The sequence below is a fragment of the Oncorhynchus tshawytscha genome, linkage group LG30 (genome assembly GCF_018296145.1).
Source record: "Oncorhynchus tshawytscha isolate Ot180627B linkage group LG30, Otsh_v2.0, whole genome shotgun sequence".
NCBI lineage: Eukaryota > Metazoa > Chordata > Actinopteri > Salmoniformes > Salmonidae > Oncorhynchus > Oncorhynchus tshawytscha.
The window spans coordinates 15,671,120-15,686,216 of NC_056458.1; the positions used below are offsets into that span (position 1 = coordinate 15,671,120).

Genomic DNA, 15,097 nt, shown 5'->3' on the forward strand with positions numbered 1-15,097 from the left:
TGAATCAGATGAACTCGTAGACACAATTTTTATGGCTCTACGTGCAGTATGAAGGAAGTTGGAGGTAGTTTCGCGAGACAATGCTAACTAGCGTTAGCACAATGACTAGAAGTCTACAGGTACGCCAGCAAAGGTACCCTCTAACTTCCTTCATACTGCACACCAAGACAAAATTAGTGTCCACGAGTTCATCTGACTCTGAGTAAGTAGATTAATTGAATCTCACAGTATCCCATTAATAAACATATATCCCTGAAACATGTAAACTATTGGTAACACTACAGAACAATACATATTTAAGTGTTTGTAAATCATTTTACCTCCGCTCAACTGACCTCTACTCTCTCGCCGTCTAGTGTCCATCATGGGTGCTCGCCAGGCTACTGGCACTGCCCGCTTCGGCCATGCTCTGCCATCCTACACCTATCAGCATGTGAAGATGCACAGGCGCATCCTGGGCCACCTGTCCTCTGTGTACTGTGTGGCTTTCGACCGCAGTGGCAGACGGATATTTACAGTAAGAGTCTGACAAAGGAGGAGAGAAGGAATACCAAAGACAGTTGTTGTCAGTTCCCTCTGAAGTGTGTCATTCTCTATGTTGCCGGTGTCTCATCGTGACCCCTCTCCTTCCAGGGTTCTGATGACTGTCTGGTAAAGATATGGTCCACAGATGATGGCCGGCTGCTGTCCACCCTGCGTGGCCATGCGGCCGAGATCTCTGACATGGCGGTGAACTACGACAACACGCTAATCGCCTCAGCCAGCTGTGACAAGGTCATCAGAGTGTGGTGCCTGCGCACCTGTGCCCCCATCACTGTGCTGCAGGGCCATGCAGCCTCCATCACCTCCATACAGGTCAGGACAGCCCTCAGGACTAAGCAATAAGAACCTAGTTACTCCCTTCAATATTCAGGAATTTACCTTCTGCCATGTAAAATATCTTGCATGAAACCTGTTGGTTTTTGACAACGTCATTTTGTGACCCTTTCTGCTTGAGAAATGTGTGTGACACCCCCTGTCTTCCTCAGTTTTGTCCGGCGGTTAAAGGACCAATGCGGTACCTGGCCTCCACCGGAGCAGACGGCATGGTGTGTTTCTGGCAATGGCACTCGCTCAGCATGAAGTTCGTGTAAGTGTTGGACAGCAGAGTTTGTCTGAGGCAAAACAATGGGATGAGAATGCAATGTTTTTTTTTTTTTTTTCAACCGATCAGTTGTTTTGTGGTTTAGGTGAACCTAACCTGTATTGTGTTCTGATTCCTCCTCAGTGACCGGCCAGTCAAGTTCATTGAGCGGTCAAGGCCTGGGGTCCAGATCTCCACCTCCTCCTTCAGCTGTGGTAGGTGGCCACTAATAAACAACATGCTTTGCATTACATTTATTCCACTTCACCTTTTCACTGAATTATGGAGTTAATTACTGAATTCAAATGACTATTTGATCAAGGCAAGTTTTCACAAAGCCACAGAACTAGTTCTGTTTGTTAGTTTAATGTACTTACGTGTTGTTCCCTTGCTCTTTGAATCAGGTGGGATGTTCCTGGCCACAGGCAGCACGGATCATGTAATCAGGGTGTATTACCTTGGCTCTGAAACACCCATGAAGCTCTCTGAGTTGGACTCTCACATGGTAAGACACAGAGCAGAGATGGAGAGTGACAGACATAAGAGCGAGAGAGGATCAATGGAGCTAGATCACAGAGCACTTGCACTGTTTATAGTTTGTTTCTCACTACTCCTTTTGTTAACTCCTACCTTTTCTTCAAGGACAAAGTTGTGGTGGTCCAGTTTTGTAACAACAGTTACAGGTTAGTGTGTGCAATTAGAAAAAAAACTATTTTGATTTGTTGCTGTGTGGCTTCTAACTGCTGTGTCTGGTCCCAGTCTGAGGTTTGTGAGTGGTAGTCGTGACGGCACAGTCAGGATATGGCATTACCAGCAGCAGGAGTGGAGGAACATTACTCTGGACATAGCCACTAGACTGCCAGGGTAAGACAATGCTGTCCAGCTGCAATAGTGTCCAGAATTGACATCTGTGCAGCAGTATTTAATTCTGTGCAGCATCAAATAGGTTTATGTTTCTGTCTCATTAGTAAGTGGTTAGCATGTATTTAACGTATGCGATTGTCACAGGACTGCTGTTGTGAATGGCGAGGACAAGACCAAGCTGGTGCCGACAATGGTGGCCTGGGACCGTGGTGACCGCACGGTTGTCACAGCGGTCTCTAACTACCTGCTCAAAGTGTGGAGCTCCACCACGGGCCAGCTTCTGCATGTGCTATCTGTGAGTAGATGTCTATCTCCTGTTTTTACTATTTTCTATAATAATAGTGAAGACATCAAAACTATGAAATAACACCGAATCATGTAGAAAGTAAAAAAGTGTTCAACAGATTCTTCAAAACAGCTACCCTTTGCCTTGATGATAGCTTTGCACACTCTTGGCATTCTCTCAACCAGCTTCACCTGGAAATCTTTTCCAACAGAGTTCCCACATATGCTGAGCAATTGTTGGCCGCTTTTCCTTGCAGGGTAGCCTAGTGGTTAGAGCGTTGGACTAGTAACCGGAAGGTTGCCAGTTCAAACCCCCGAGCTGATAAGGTACAAATCTGTCGTTCTGCCCCTGAACAGGCAGTTAACCCACTGTTCCTAGGCCGTCATTGAAAATAAGAATTTGTTCTTAACTGACTTGCCTAGTTAAATAAAGGTAAAATAAATTAAAAAATTAAAACACTGTGGTCCGACTCATAACAAACATCTCAATTTGGTTGAGGTTGGGATTGTGGAGGCCAGGTCATCTGATGCAGATCACTCTCCATCTCGGTAAAATAGCTCTTACACAGCCTGGAGGTGTGTTGGGTCATTGTCTTGTGAAAAACAAATGATAGTCCCACTAAGCCCAAACCAGCTGGGATGGCGTATTGCTGCAGAATGCTGTGGTAGCCATGCTGGTTAAGTGTGCCTTGAATTCTAAGTAAATCACAGACGGTGTCATCAGCAAAGCACTCCCACACCATAACACCTCCTCCTCCATGCTTTATGGTGGGAAATACACATGCGGAGATCATCCGTTCACACACACCGAATCTCACAAAGACACAGCGGTTGGAACCAAAAATCTCCCATTTGGACTCCAGATTTCCACCGGTCTAATGTCCATTGCTGGTGTTTCTTGGCCCAAGCAAGGCTCTTCTTATTATTGGTGTCCTTTAGTAGTGGCTTGCAGCAATTCGACCATGAAGGCCTGATTTATACGGAACTCTTGTTAACGAATATGCACAAAAACACAAGAACGAGAGCTCAACATTACATTTAAACTACTCAATCAGTATGAGGAGTGAAGTCTCTGATGGACATTGACTAGAGCAGGGAAGTCAGGCATAGTTTCTGACGTCACTATGCACAGGATTGCTGAGGTTAGAGTCCGTAAGAAATGATCTCTGCCTTGGCTTATATTTCATCACTGAAAATGTCTGTTCACATACCAAGGTTGACACAAACAGTGCAAACATCTTCTGAGCATGACTCTTAATCTTTGGAGCATTTTGTTCATCGAGAGATGCATAGAACCTCGTCAGTGACATTGTTTTGAATAGTTATCCAATCACATCAGACTGAAGATCTATAAGCTCAAGTTGCAGGTCAGTGGGAGCGTTATCCACATTGAAGGTGAAAGGAGAGGAAACCAACAGCATGTCATTTTCCAAAACTTTGAAACTCACAGTTTAAAGCATGTAGCAGAGATGTATACTTCTCCTGCTGGTCATCTGATAGCGAACAGACTAGTAGTGTCGGAAGGTGGGTGAGATTGTTGGCTTCTACTTGGCAGGTCAGGAGGAGTAATATTCCCTTGAAGGCTTTGACAAGACTACATCTGATGTGCAAAAAGGCCCTTCCCTTGTAGTTTGGAATTCAGTTCATTTATGAGGGCCATGATGTCCACGGTGAAGGGAAATCCACATTTTCCTTTCATTTGAAAAAACTCTGCAATCTCTGACTTCAGGTCCCACACCCTTTTAATTTCCTTCCCCAAACTCAGCCATCTCACATTTGTGTGGTAGGGGACATCTGCATGACTTCACTCTCTTTTCCAGCAGTGAGCCAATCTGCCTGTGGTTTAAACATTTTGCTCTACTGAAGTTTACCACTTTAGTGACTGTATCCACAACATGGCTCATTTTCATTGCACCTCCTGATGAATAATGCAATGCAGGAAAATTATTTTCTGATCTGGGTTCAGCACAGCTACTTGATCTTGTATCCTTTTTAAAAGGCCAATGTTTTTTCCTGTCACGTTTGGGTACCCATCAGTGGCCACACTGGATAACTTTTCAAAACTCGGTCCCAGCTTTGTCACAGACGTATTATTTTCCTCCAATAAATCTTTCCCTGTGGTTGGGCTCTTCATTGACTGCACTGAAGCAAGCGCCTCTGTCATTTCAAAGTCTGGGGTTAGGCCTCGTAAGAATATCGACAACTGCACCGTGTCACGTGCATCACTGCTCTCATCCAGGGCCAAGGAGAAATAAGGTAACGGATTTCACCAGTTTTTCAATTGTTGTTCCATTGCGATGTCCTCGACACGCTGTGTCACTGTTCGTCTTGACAGGAAACCTTTTCAAACGGCACTTTCTTGTCGGGAGAAGTGTTGCTGCAGAGTCAATTAAACATTCTTTAATGAATTCGCCCTCATCAAATGGCTTGCTATGTTTAGCAATTTTATGGGACAGTACATAGCTAGCTCTTGCAATTTTGTTGTTTGCTGAATGCAGTTTTATAAAAAGTCTTTGCTGTTTTTGCGACTGAGAAAGCAACTCTTTCGATGCACTTGCCCTCTGCTCAGAAGACATATTCCTATATTTCTCTGCATGCTTCGTCTGGAAGTGTCGGGATAAGTTGTAGTCTTTCAAGACAGCGATGCTCTCTTTGCACACTAAGCACACAGCTTTCCCTGATACACCAATAAAAAAATATTTCAATGTCCAGCCTACATTCATTGTCTGCTTTCCTTTTCTTTGAAAAACTAACTTTTGCGCAATTTCTAGCTAGCTACTATTTGTAACTGCGATGTGTGTGTCAGCCTGTCAGTCACTGTCTGTCCTCGTGCAGTTGTTATTTATACGTGTCTTCAAAATAAATCTCATACAAGCGGTGGGAGTTAAATCATGACACAAAGGCGAGTATTCATTGTGCTTTTAATTGGAATAACAAATATGTTTTTCTAAACTTTACTATCGCAAATTCTTTGATCTGAGCATGATTCCACGGGTCATATTGAATCAGGCCGCATACGGCCTCCGGGCCGGGCTTTAAGGGTCGGTAAATCCGGAACATTTCAAGAACTTTGAAAGTTTCTTCAAGTGCAGTCGCAAAAACCATCAAGTGCTATGATGAAACTGGCTCTCATGAGGACCGCCACAGGAAAGGAAGACCCAGAGTTACCTCTGCTGCATATGATAAGTTCATTAGAGTTACAAGCCTCAGAAATTGCAGCCCAAATAAATGCTTCACAGAGTTCAAGTAACAGACACATCTCAACATCAACTGTTCAGAGGAGACTGTGAATCAGGCCTTCATGGTTGAATTGCTGCAAAGAAACCACGACTAAATGATGAGTCCAAATGTGAGATTTTTGGTTCCAACTGCCGTGTCTTTGTGACACGCAGGCTAAGTGAACAGATCTCTGCATGTGTGGTTCCCACGGTGAAGCATGGAGGAGGAGGTGTGAGGGTGCTTTGCTGGTGACACTGTCAGTGATTTATTTAGAATTCAAGACACACTTAACCAGCATGGCTTACCACTATCATTTGTTTAACAACAGGAAAATTACCCAACACACCTCCAGGCAGTGTAAGGGCTATATGACCAAGAAGGAGAGTGATGGAGTGCTTTATCAGATGACCTGACCTTAACCCAATTGAGATAGTTTTGAATGAGTTGGACTGCGGAGTGAAGGAAAAGCAGCCAACAAGTGCTCAGCATATGTGGGAACTCCTTCAAGACTGTTGGAAAAGCATTTCAGGTGAAGCTGGTTGAGAGAATGCCAAGAGTTTGCAAAGCTGTCATCGAGGCAAAGTGTGGCTACTTTGAAGAATTTGTTTAACACTTTTTGGTTACTACATATGTGTTATTTCATAGTTTTGATGTCTTTGGTATTATTCTACAATGTAGGAAATTGTTTGCATGAGTAGGTGTGTAAAAACTTTTGACTGGTACTGTACATACTAGATACAGGTAACTGCCAAAATAAAGGAAACACTAACAAAGTATCTTAATAGGGCATTGGGCCATCATGAGCTGCCAGAACACCTTCAATGCGCCTTGGCATGTGTCTGGAACTCTATTAAAAAGAATACTACACTCTTCTTCCACATAAATTCCATAATTTGGTGTTTTGTTGATGGTGGTGGAAAACGTCTCAGGCGCCACTCCAGAATCTCTTTCAAAGTCACTGAGATCTCTTCTAGCCATGGTAGCCAAAATAATGGGCAACTGGGAATTTTATCACATGACCATAAGCATGATGGGATGTTCATAGCTTAATTAACTAAGGAACCACACCTGTTTGGAAGCACCTGCTTTCAATATACTTTGTATCCCTCATTTACTCAAGTATTTATTTTGTTTTGACAGTTACCTGTATGTTTCTGGTCTCTTCAGTGAGTGAGACCTGTTACGACTGAATGTGCTGTTCCTCCTCCAGGGTCATGATGATGAGGTGTTTGTCCTGGAGGCCCACCCCTTTGACCACCGCATCATGCTCTCTGCCGGCCACGACGGCAACATCTACATGTGGGACCTCTCCAAGGGATCCAAGATCCGCAACTTCTTCAACATGGTGGAGATTGATTACATGGTGACTGTGTTGGTGGCTGTGTTTTACCCTGGCAGACATTCATACAAGCATTTCTCTCTCTGTCTCAGATTGAGGGCCAAGGTCACGGAGCTGTATTTGACTGTAAGTTCTCAGCTGATGGACAACATTTTGCCTGCACTGACTCCCATGGCCACCTGCTCATCTTTGGCTTTGGCTGCAGCAGACCCTATGAGAAGGTGAGTCCCTGGCCTCTCCACGTGGCTTATTTGGAGAAAGATGTGTAAGTTACATGTTATCGTATCGCTTGTAAAGAGAAAATGTTACAAAGAATAACAAAGCTCCTCTTCCTCCATATCCTTCCTCCTAGATTCCTGACCAAATGTTCTTCCACACTGACTTCAGGCCGCTAATCCGAGACGCCAATAACTTTGTCCTGGACGAGCAGACCCAGCAGGCGCCCCACCTTATGCCCCCTCCCTTCCTTGTGGATGTGGACGGTAACCCCCACCCCACCCACTACCAGCGCCTGGTGCCCGGCAGGGAGAGCTGCAAGGATGAGCATCTGGTGCCCCAGCTTGGCTACATGGCGAATGGTAAACCTCCTTACCAATGCTTCTTAGTGGTTTCAACAATAATTCTTTACTAGGCTCTTGAATCAAAATGTGAGTAACACTGGGATTTCTAACCTACTTCTCTGTTGCTTAGGTGATGGTGAGGTGGTTGAGCAGGTGATCGGCCAGCAAACCGCAGAGGAGGGTCACGGAGAAAGCCCTTTGGATGTCCTGATCAGAGAGTTGCAGAACCAACCGGATGAGAGGCGGGACCAAGATGGAGTGCCTGAAGGAGAGGGTGGTACGTGTCAGTCTCATGTAACCATATTTATACTGAACAAAAATAGAAATGTAAAGTGTTGGTTTCATGAGCTGAAATAAAATATGCACAAAAAGCTTATTTCTCTCAAATTTTGGCCACAAATTTGTTTACCTCCCTGTTTGTGCTGGGGACAATAAAACACTACTCCAAAATGTGCAGTTTTGTCACACTACACAATGCCACAGATGTCTCAAGTTTTGAGGGAGCATGCAATTGGCATGCTGACTGCAGGACTGCTATTTCCAGGATTGCTGTTGTCAGAGAATTGAATGTTCATTAGTCTACCATAAGCCGCCTCATTTTAGAGAATTTGGCAGTACGTCCAACTGGCCTCAAATGCAGACCACGTGTACCCACGCCAAGCCAGGACCTCCACATCCGGCTTCTTTACCTGCAGGATAGTCAATTGATATATTTCCTTATATGAACTGTAACTCAGTAAAATCTTTGAAATTGTTGCATTTTGTATTTTTGATGCCCCTTGAATCTTCTTATTGGATTGCATCTGCATATTGGATTTCAGATGTTGTAGTCATGAATTCAAGTTGAATGTTTTCCCTCATTTGCAGCTGTTGAGGGAGCAGGGGTAGTGGGATTGCCCCCTAACGTGAGCCTGAGGAGGAGTGGTCAGGTGGAGGGAGTGCGTCAAATGCACCACAACGCCCCTCGCAGTCAGATGGCCACGGAGAGGGACCTGCTGGCCTGGAGCAGGAGGGTGGTTGTCAACGAAGTCCAGCAAGGGGTCCTCCGGTGAGACTGGCTAAATAACCAGAGGGCCTACCTGAGATGGCCTTGAACCTTCTGTTCTAACCATTCCTGTCCATCCTCTTAAATTTGTGCCTAGGACTATTTGTAAGATTTCCTAGGCAGATATCCCCCAGTGGCTGACTGAAGCTGTGTGTTTGTGTTGTTTAGGGTGATGGAGGAGACCAGGCGGGCCAAAGGTGAGGTGGAGTGTTCCCTCTACAACACAGAGAGGAGGAGGAAACCTGTACTCAGTGCTCCTAAGGTGAGTCTCTACACTACTGTCCCACAGCTCTATCTCTTTCAGAACAAATTTCCCCCTTTCCTTTTGTTGATTTATACCAGTTATTCCCAAACGGGTACGCCAAATAAAAATGTCATTCACATATATTTTTTTATAATAATATAAAATAATAATAAATGTCTTCACATTTTCAATCAGTCCAAAGGGGCTATACATTTAGGTGAGGTTTTTTTTCTCTCGCCTCATTTCAATATCAAAAATAAAATTAAACCATCTAGTGTTCAGCGAAATAACAACACATTGTCAAATACAGGTAGCCTAGTCAAATAATTAACATCCAATCACATTAACAGTTACTCTCTCTAGGGAATTCCACGAACGGTCCATATGTAGCCAAACGTAGCTGCTACTCATTCTGCAGTACTGCACCTGTTGACGACACAAGTTGTTCTGCTGCCACGAGCACATCCAATGCTAGCATCAGTAATTCCACATTTGTTGTTAGCCCAGCTAGCATGGACATGGACAGTTGTGAATCTGATGCTGCCGAATAGCTACTGACCCCTTACCCGGGAAAGCAACGAACAACAGACGGGGACATTGGACCATTGAAGAGGCGCAAATATGATTTGAACTACTACTACTATTGATTTGGGGTTCACTTATATTGGGAGTAGTGCCTTTTCTCAGCCACAGTGTGTTATATTTGCAAAAGTACTATCTCACAACTCAATGAAACCTTCACTCTTGCGCAGACATTTAGAAACAACATGCCAATTTGAAAAATAAGCCACAGAAGTTTTTTGAGCGAGAATTAAGACAACTTTCGAGTAGTAATACATGTATAAAAGCAACAGACACCATTAATAAGAAGGGGCTAGAAACGTCTTATATGATGAGCTACCAAGTGGCTAGGACAGGCAAGATCCATACTATTGGACTTAATTCTTCCTGCTGCCGCAGCTATGGGTGGGACAATTCTGGGGGAACAGGCCAAAAAGACTATACAGACATTGCCTTCATCAAACAACAGTTTCACGATGCATCAGTGAGATGGCAGGAGATGTTTTGAAACAATTACTGTTTCACATACAAGCCAGTGAATTCTATGCATTACAGCTGGATGAGTCAACAGACGAGGTGGGCCTGGCACAGATTCTGGTATATGTCCGTTACGTTTATGGGGGGTCAATTAAGGAAGATATCTTCTTCGGCAAACCACTGGAAACCAGGACAACAGAAGAGGATATTTATGCAGGTAATTTCCCGAAACGGATGACACAAACAATTGGATTAGTTATCCCTTTCATGCCCTGCCTCCAGTCCACTTACCGATATCTGAACAAGAGAGCCTCATTAATATTGCAACAAGCGGTTCTGTGAAAATGTTATCAGAAGCCACTGCCGGATTTCTGGATTGGGCTGCGCTCAGAGTATCCTGCCTTGGCAAATCGCGCTGTTAAGACACTGATGCCCTTTGCAACCACGTACCTATGTGAGAGTGGATTCTCAGCCCCCACTAGCATGAAAACTACATACAGCCACAGACTGTGTGTGGAAAATGATTTAAGACTGAGACTCTCTCTAATACAACCCAACATTGCAGAGTTATGTGCATCCTTTCAAGCACACCCTTTTCATTAAACTGTGGTGAGTTATTCACAATTTCAATGAACAAATAAAGTTTTATATGTAAGATGGATAAATAAAGAGCAAAATAATTGATTATTATTATTTGTGCCCTGGTCCTATAAGAGCTCTTTGTCACTTCCCACGAGCCGGGTTGTGACAAATACTCACACTCATTCGTATGTTTATTAAATATATCGTATACTGTGTGTGGCAGGCTTACAATGATGGCAAAAAAACAAACATTTTGAGAGTGTGCTGACCCTGGTGCTAGAGGAGGTACGCAGCTGGAGGTTGAATGTTTGTAGGGGTACGGGACTATTAAAAGTTTGTGAACCACTGGTTTATACCAATAGCTTATTTTCTATCATTTAACGACTTCTCACCCCTTCCCACCCTGTAGACCGAGGAGCAGGCTCCATGCAAGCGCTCCCTGCGGCGAACCCAGAGGAAGAAGAAGAAGCAGACCAGACCTGCACCAGCGTACCAGACCCGCTCATCACGAGATCGCCACCCTGTGGATAGGCGGAGGAACTCTGACAGCCAGATGGACTCAGATAGCGATGGAGAGGTGGGGGGGGGTTGTAGTCTGTTGTTCTTGGAAGTAGCAGAGGTTTTGGTGTTGTCATGTTAGAAGAGGTTTAATCATGTTTCCCTATTTCTACAGGCAGAGGAGCAGGCAGAGGCCAGCGATGCTTCCTCTGATGGGGAAGCACAGTGGCAGAGTGACAGCAGTTCCAGGTAAATGTCTATCATCTCCTAAACAGTCAAAGTTTAACCAAAAACACTTTCCCAGGCGTTTCTTTAGATAACAGCAAATACTAGCCAGTTATGCTACCGTTAGCTAGCTATTTAACCAAATGAGAATGTGTAGAATTCCATGGCTGAATGCCTCTACTCACAATTTAAGTAATTCCAATTAGCTACTGTTTTTGTTGTAGTTCTTAGGTCAAAAGATTAAAGCAAATGATCCCAATTCTAGTACAGTAGCAGCTTTTGACTAGTTCATGTTGAACATGTATTAGAAGTAGGCTAGATCTGATAGCTGTATGATTTTTTTACATGAACTTTATTATCCGACCTGGCTGAGATGTTATTGTCTCAGTTTATTTAGTGTTTTCTTCCCCTCTAATCAAAATATGTTATACTTACAACCAAATGGAATGGGTTTTAAATTGAAACATCTTTAATTAGGGTCAAATTTGAACAATTTCAAAATTTTAGATTTATCTCCTCTTCTCCCCCTCAGTGTCTCCTCCAGTGACTACTCTGATTGGACAGCTGATGCGGGGATCAACCTCCAGCCCCCCAAGCGTACCAGCAGAAGGCAGGTGCGGCCACCCGGTGGCTCCAGCAGCTCGGAGGAGGCGGAGGGCCAGGGAGAGGAGGCCAGGAGGAAGCAGGCTGAGGAGAAGAAGAAGCCCAAGCAGACCAAACAGAAGGTGAGCTCACAGAATGTACAGTAGTGACATGGGAATGGTGCAGCCAACGGGCTGCTTGAAAATGGTGTATCTCAGTTACTGGCTATACAGACTATAGTGCTTGTAGCTAGTTTATGTGCTGAGGCCTAATGAGAGGGAAAGTTTCGTTACCTTAGCATGTGTGATATTGCGGACTGTTTAACCCAGTCTCTTTGTGCTCAGAAACCCAGTTCGTCTCTGTCTCTGGCTGGCTGTGACGCAGAGGAATGGCTTCCCCCGTCCTGGATCATGGAGACCATCCCCCGACGCTCGCCTTTTGTGCCACAGATGGGTGATGAGGTAAGGAACCCTACTGCCTGATGGGCCATATGAGGTTCAGCCGAGTACCCCACAAAATATCTTCACATTTTGACATTTGCGCTTAATCTCTACCGCATTTTATACGATAGTGCAAGGTTCGTGTCCTAGTTGATAGACATTGTGGCCTGTATGATGACCCTTCTCTTCCTATTGCTCACCAGCTGATGTACTTCAGGCAGGGCCACCAGGCCTATGTCAGGGCGGTGCGCAGGGCCAAGGCCTACAGCATCAACCCTCAGAAACAGTCCTGGAACAAGCTCAACCTCAGGGTGAGACCAACCCTCAACACTTACATTGCTTCCTTTGTCTACTATATGTTATTTTATGTATTTTGTATGTCCTTCATGGATTCCATATCTTTAATGTGGCCTGGTGTTTTATTCCTCTTATCACCCCCTCTCTCTGTCTGTTTTCTCGTCGTTCAGGACCAGGAGTCTGTGAAGGTAGTTGGTATCAAGTATGAAGTGGGCCCCCCCACCCTCTGTTGTCTAAAACTGGCTTTCCTGCACCCCATCTCAGGCAAAATGACCAATGAGTCGTTCTCCCTAAAGTAAGTCATCCATCTTATTATTTTGTGTGAAAAGATGGCAATGAATGACATGTCCTTGTTCTCTCAGGTACCATGACATGCCGGATGTCATCGATTTCCTGGTGCTTCAGCAGTTCTATGACGAAGCTAAAGAGCACAACTGGCAGACAGGTTAGTGTTGCTTCCCTCCGCCAGCCTCTCTCCAGCATGCAGAACACAAGCCTGTCAGAGGATGTGCCCAGTTTACTCCCCTACCTGTTTATCTCCTACACTCCTCTTTATTTGTGTGCCATGTAAGGAATGTGGTGCAGTCTTCCACATGTTTGTGTTCTGTGGGATGTATCGTTTCAGTTCATGCTCCCATACATCCTTGTGGTGATTCACAGACCAGCATGTACTGAAACGAGCATGATTTGTCCCTGCTAGGTATGCGCTTCCGGAGCATCATCGATGACGCCTGGTGGTTTGGCTCAGTGGAGGACCAACAGCCACTCCAGCCAGAGTACCCAGACAGCCTGTTCCAGTGCTACACTGTCAAGTGAGTTGATGTGTACCCTGCATCTCACTGGGTTAAATAGATAGAGATGATACTGTAGACCTCCGCTTACACAGTCTGGAGGGGTATGTCAGTGTTTGCCAGTGTTTGCCTCAATAGCTCATACTGTAGCTTACACACAATAGGAGGAAAATATTAATGTCTTATGATACTGAATGTTAAGTTGCGATTTCTCTTGACTAGGTGGGATAATAGCGAGAGGGAGAAGATGAGCCCTTGGGACATGGAGCCCATTCCTGATGAAGGTTAGTATCACTGCTTCTATCAGTGGCTCCTCAACCATCTCAGATCATCTACTGGATAATGCAGTTTGAGTTTGCAGCCAGAATTTTGCACATTCAAATATCTCTCTAGCTAGCACACTCAATCACTTAACATATGCGGTCTCTGTATTTAGTATGATAATTAAGATCAGGTTATTGATAGTGAGACTGAGTAGCCAGCCAATGACGCAATATGGTCTCTGACTGACATGTTGTGTTCCTCCCCCAGCGGAGTTGCCAGAGGATGTTGGTGACGGGGTGGTGGTGACGGAGGAGGAGGTGAAGGCTCGCCTCTACAGCCCCCAGGAGGGGGAGTGGGGGGCTCACACACGGGACGAGGACTGCCATAGGGTCATCTTTGGCATCGACGAGCTGCTCACACTGGGTATGTCACCGGTACCACACAGGAAGTCCTGCTTGTCATATTGGATGAATTGAGCCACGGGTGACCCTGATTTTTAAGTCTCAGTCGATTGTATTCGGAAGTGGTCTTGGATATGGCGTGGTTTTGATTAATGCGTGTGTTGTGTTTGGGTAGACCTGGCCAAGGCATTTGCGTCACCAGTGGACCTGCGGGACTACCCTCTCTACTGCACTGTGGTGGCCTACCCCACTGACCTCAGCACCATCCGCAGACGGCTGGAGAACCGCTTCTACAGGTCAGCACTGGCCTTTCAGCCTGCACCCTGACACACTGCAGTACTTCAGAACATACTCAGACCAACCACTCACACTGGAATAATCCTTCAAGCCAATTGTAGTTGTTGCTAATCCTCCAGTCAGCCCCATTGTATCTCAGCTGTAATTTGGACTTGGAATGTTCCAGTTTGAGGAGATCAGTGACTCTCACTCAGCTTATTCCCCCGGGATGTTCATCTCTCCTAGGAGGATCTCGGCTCTGATGTGGGAGGTGCGCTACATCGAGCACAACGCCCGCACTTTCAACGAGCCCCAGAGCCCCATCGTGGCAGCAGCCAAGGTGGTGACTGATGTGCTCCTCCGCTACATCGGGTATGAATGGTGTAGATTTCCCCTTTGTGAAATGGTGACTCATTAAGAACCTAGTTTTGACTGTAAATAAGACCAGCTGTTTTGTTGTGTGTTTTTGTCAGGGACCAGAGCTGCACAGACATCTTAGATCTGTACCACAAGGTGAAGACGGAGCTGAGCAGTGGAGAGGATGAGGTGAAACATGAAGATGTGTGTGTATACACCTCGAGGTCATAGTGATATTTCAATTGTCTTGGTGGTGTATTACGCAGTACTAAGAGTACATGTGTCTGTGTGTTGGTGTGCAGACTGCTGAGGTGGACATGGACTCTGACACTCCAGGGACCTCAACAGGACAACAGGTAAGGGAAGGATTCATCTCAAACATGGTATATCCGTTGCTGTTGCAATGACTGGGATTCCTGTTCCCCATTATCTCACTTTTCCAATGTTTTTCTGTATCAACCTAACTGGACACCTTCACGCTCTCCCACTATCAGCGGGCCAATCCCAGTCCTAAGAAGCGTGGGGTGGTGTTAGATGTGCGTGCTTGGCGGGGCCAATGTCGGGAACTACTGCGGCGTATGATGGACGGCCCTGACTCTGAGCCCTTCAGACAGCCTGTGGACCTCTTCACCTACCAAGTAAGGCTCCTCCTCCTCTCCTTGTTATC

General features: G+C 45.3%; 1 protein-coding gene across 2 annotated transcripts in view; it reads left to right on the forward strand.

Moving 5' to 3' along the window:
• LOC112250229 (bromodomain and WD repeat-containing protein 3-like) overlaps positions 1–15,097 on the forward strand; it is a 30,261-nt gene that overhangs the window by 3,940 nt on the left and 11,224 nt on the right. Inside the window, exons 7-35 of one of the 2 annotated variants that reach the window (XM_042309133.1) lie at positions 357–517; positions 634–855; positions 1,029–1,129; positions 1,268–1,338; positions 1,528–1,628; positions 1,766–1,806; positions 1,883–1,987; positions 2,132–2,282; positions 6,702–6,836; positions 6,923–7,051; positions 7,183–7,408; positions 7,521–7,667; positions 8,258–8,438; positions 8,604–8,697; positions 10,709–10,876; positions 10,973–11,046; positions 11,555–11,747; positions 11,949–12,065; positions 12,248–12,355; positions 12,512–12,636; positions 12,704–12,786; positions 13,042–13,153; positions 13,355–13,416; positions 13,664–13,819; positions 13,973–14,093; positions 14,320–14,445; positions 14,547–14,634; positions 14,733–14,786; positions 14,925–15,068. In XM_042309133.1, coding sequence (XP_042165067.1) covers positions 357–517; positions 634–855; positions 1,029–1,129; positions 1,268–1,338; positions 1,528–1,628; positions 1,766–1,806; positions 1,883–1,987; positions 2,132–2,282; positions 6,702–6,836; positions 6,923–7,051; positions 7,183–7,408; positions 7,521–7,667; positions 8,258–8,438; positions 8,604–8,697; positions 10,709–10,876; positions 10,973–11,046; positions 11,555–11,747; positions 11,949–12,065; positions 12,248–12,355; positions 12,512–12,636; positions 12,704–12,786; positions 13,042–13,153; positions 13,355–13,416; positions 13,664–13,819; positions 13,973–14,093; positions 14,320–14,445; positions 14,547–14,634; positions 14,733–14,786; positions 14,925–15,068 — 3,596 coding nt within the window. The remainder of the gene's footprint in view (positions 1–356; positions 518–633; positions 856–1,028; positions 1,130–1,267; positions 1,339–1,527; positions 1,629–1,765; positions 1,807–1,882; positions 1,988–2,131; positions 2,283–6,701; positions 6,837–6,922; positions 7,052–7,182; positions 7,409–7,520; positions 7,668–8,257; positions 8,439–8,603; positions 8,698–10,708; positions 10,877–10,972; positions 11,047–11,554; positions 11,748–11,948; positions 12,066–12,247; positions 12,356–12,511; positions 12,637–12,703; positions 12,787–13,041; positions 13,154–13,354; positions 13,417–13,663; positions 13,820–13,972; positions 14,094–14,319; positions 14,446–14,546; positions 14,635–14,732; positions 14,787–14,924; positions 15,069–15,097) is intronic. The other variant, XM_042309134.1, reaches the window with a different exon arrangement.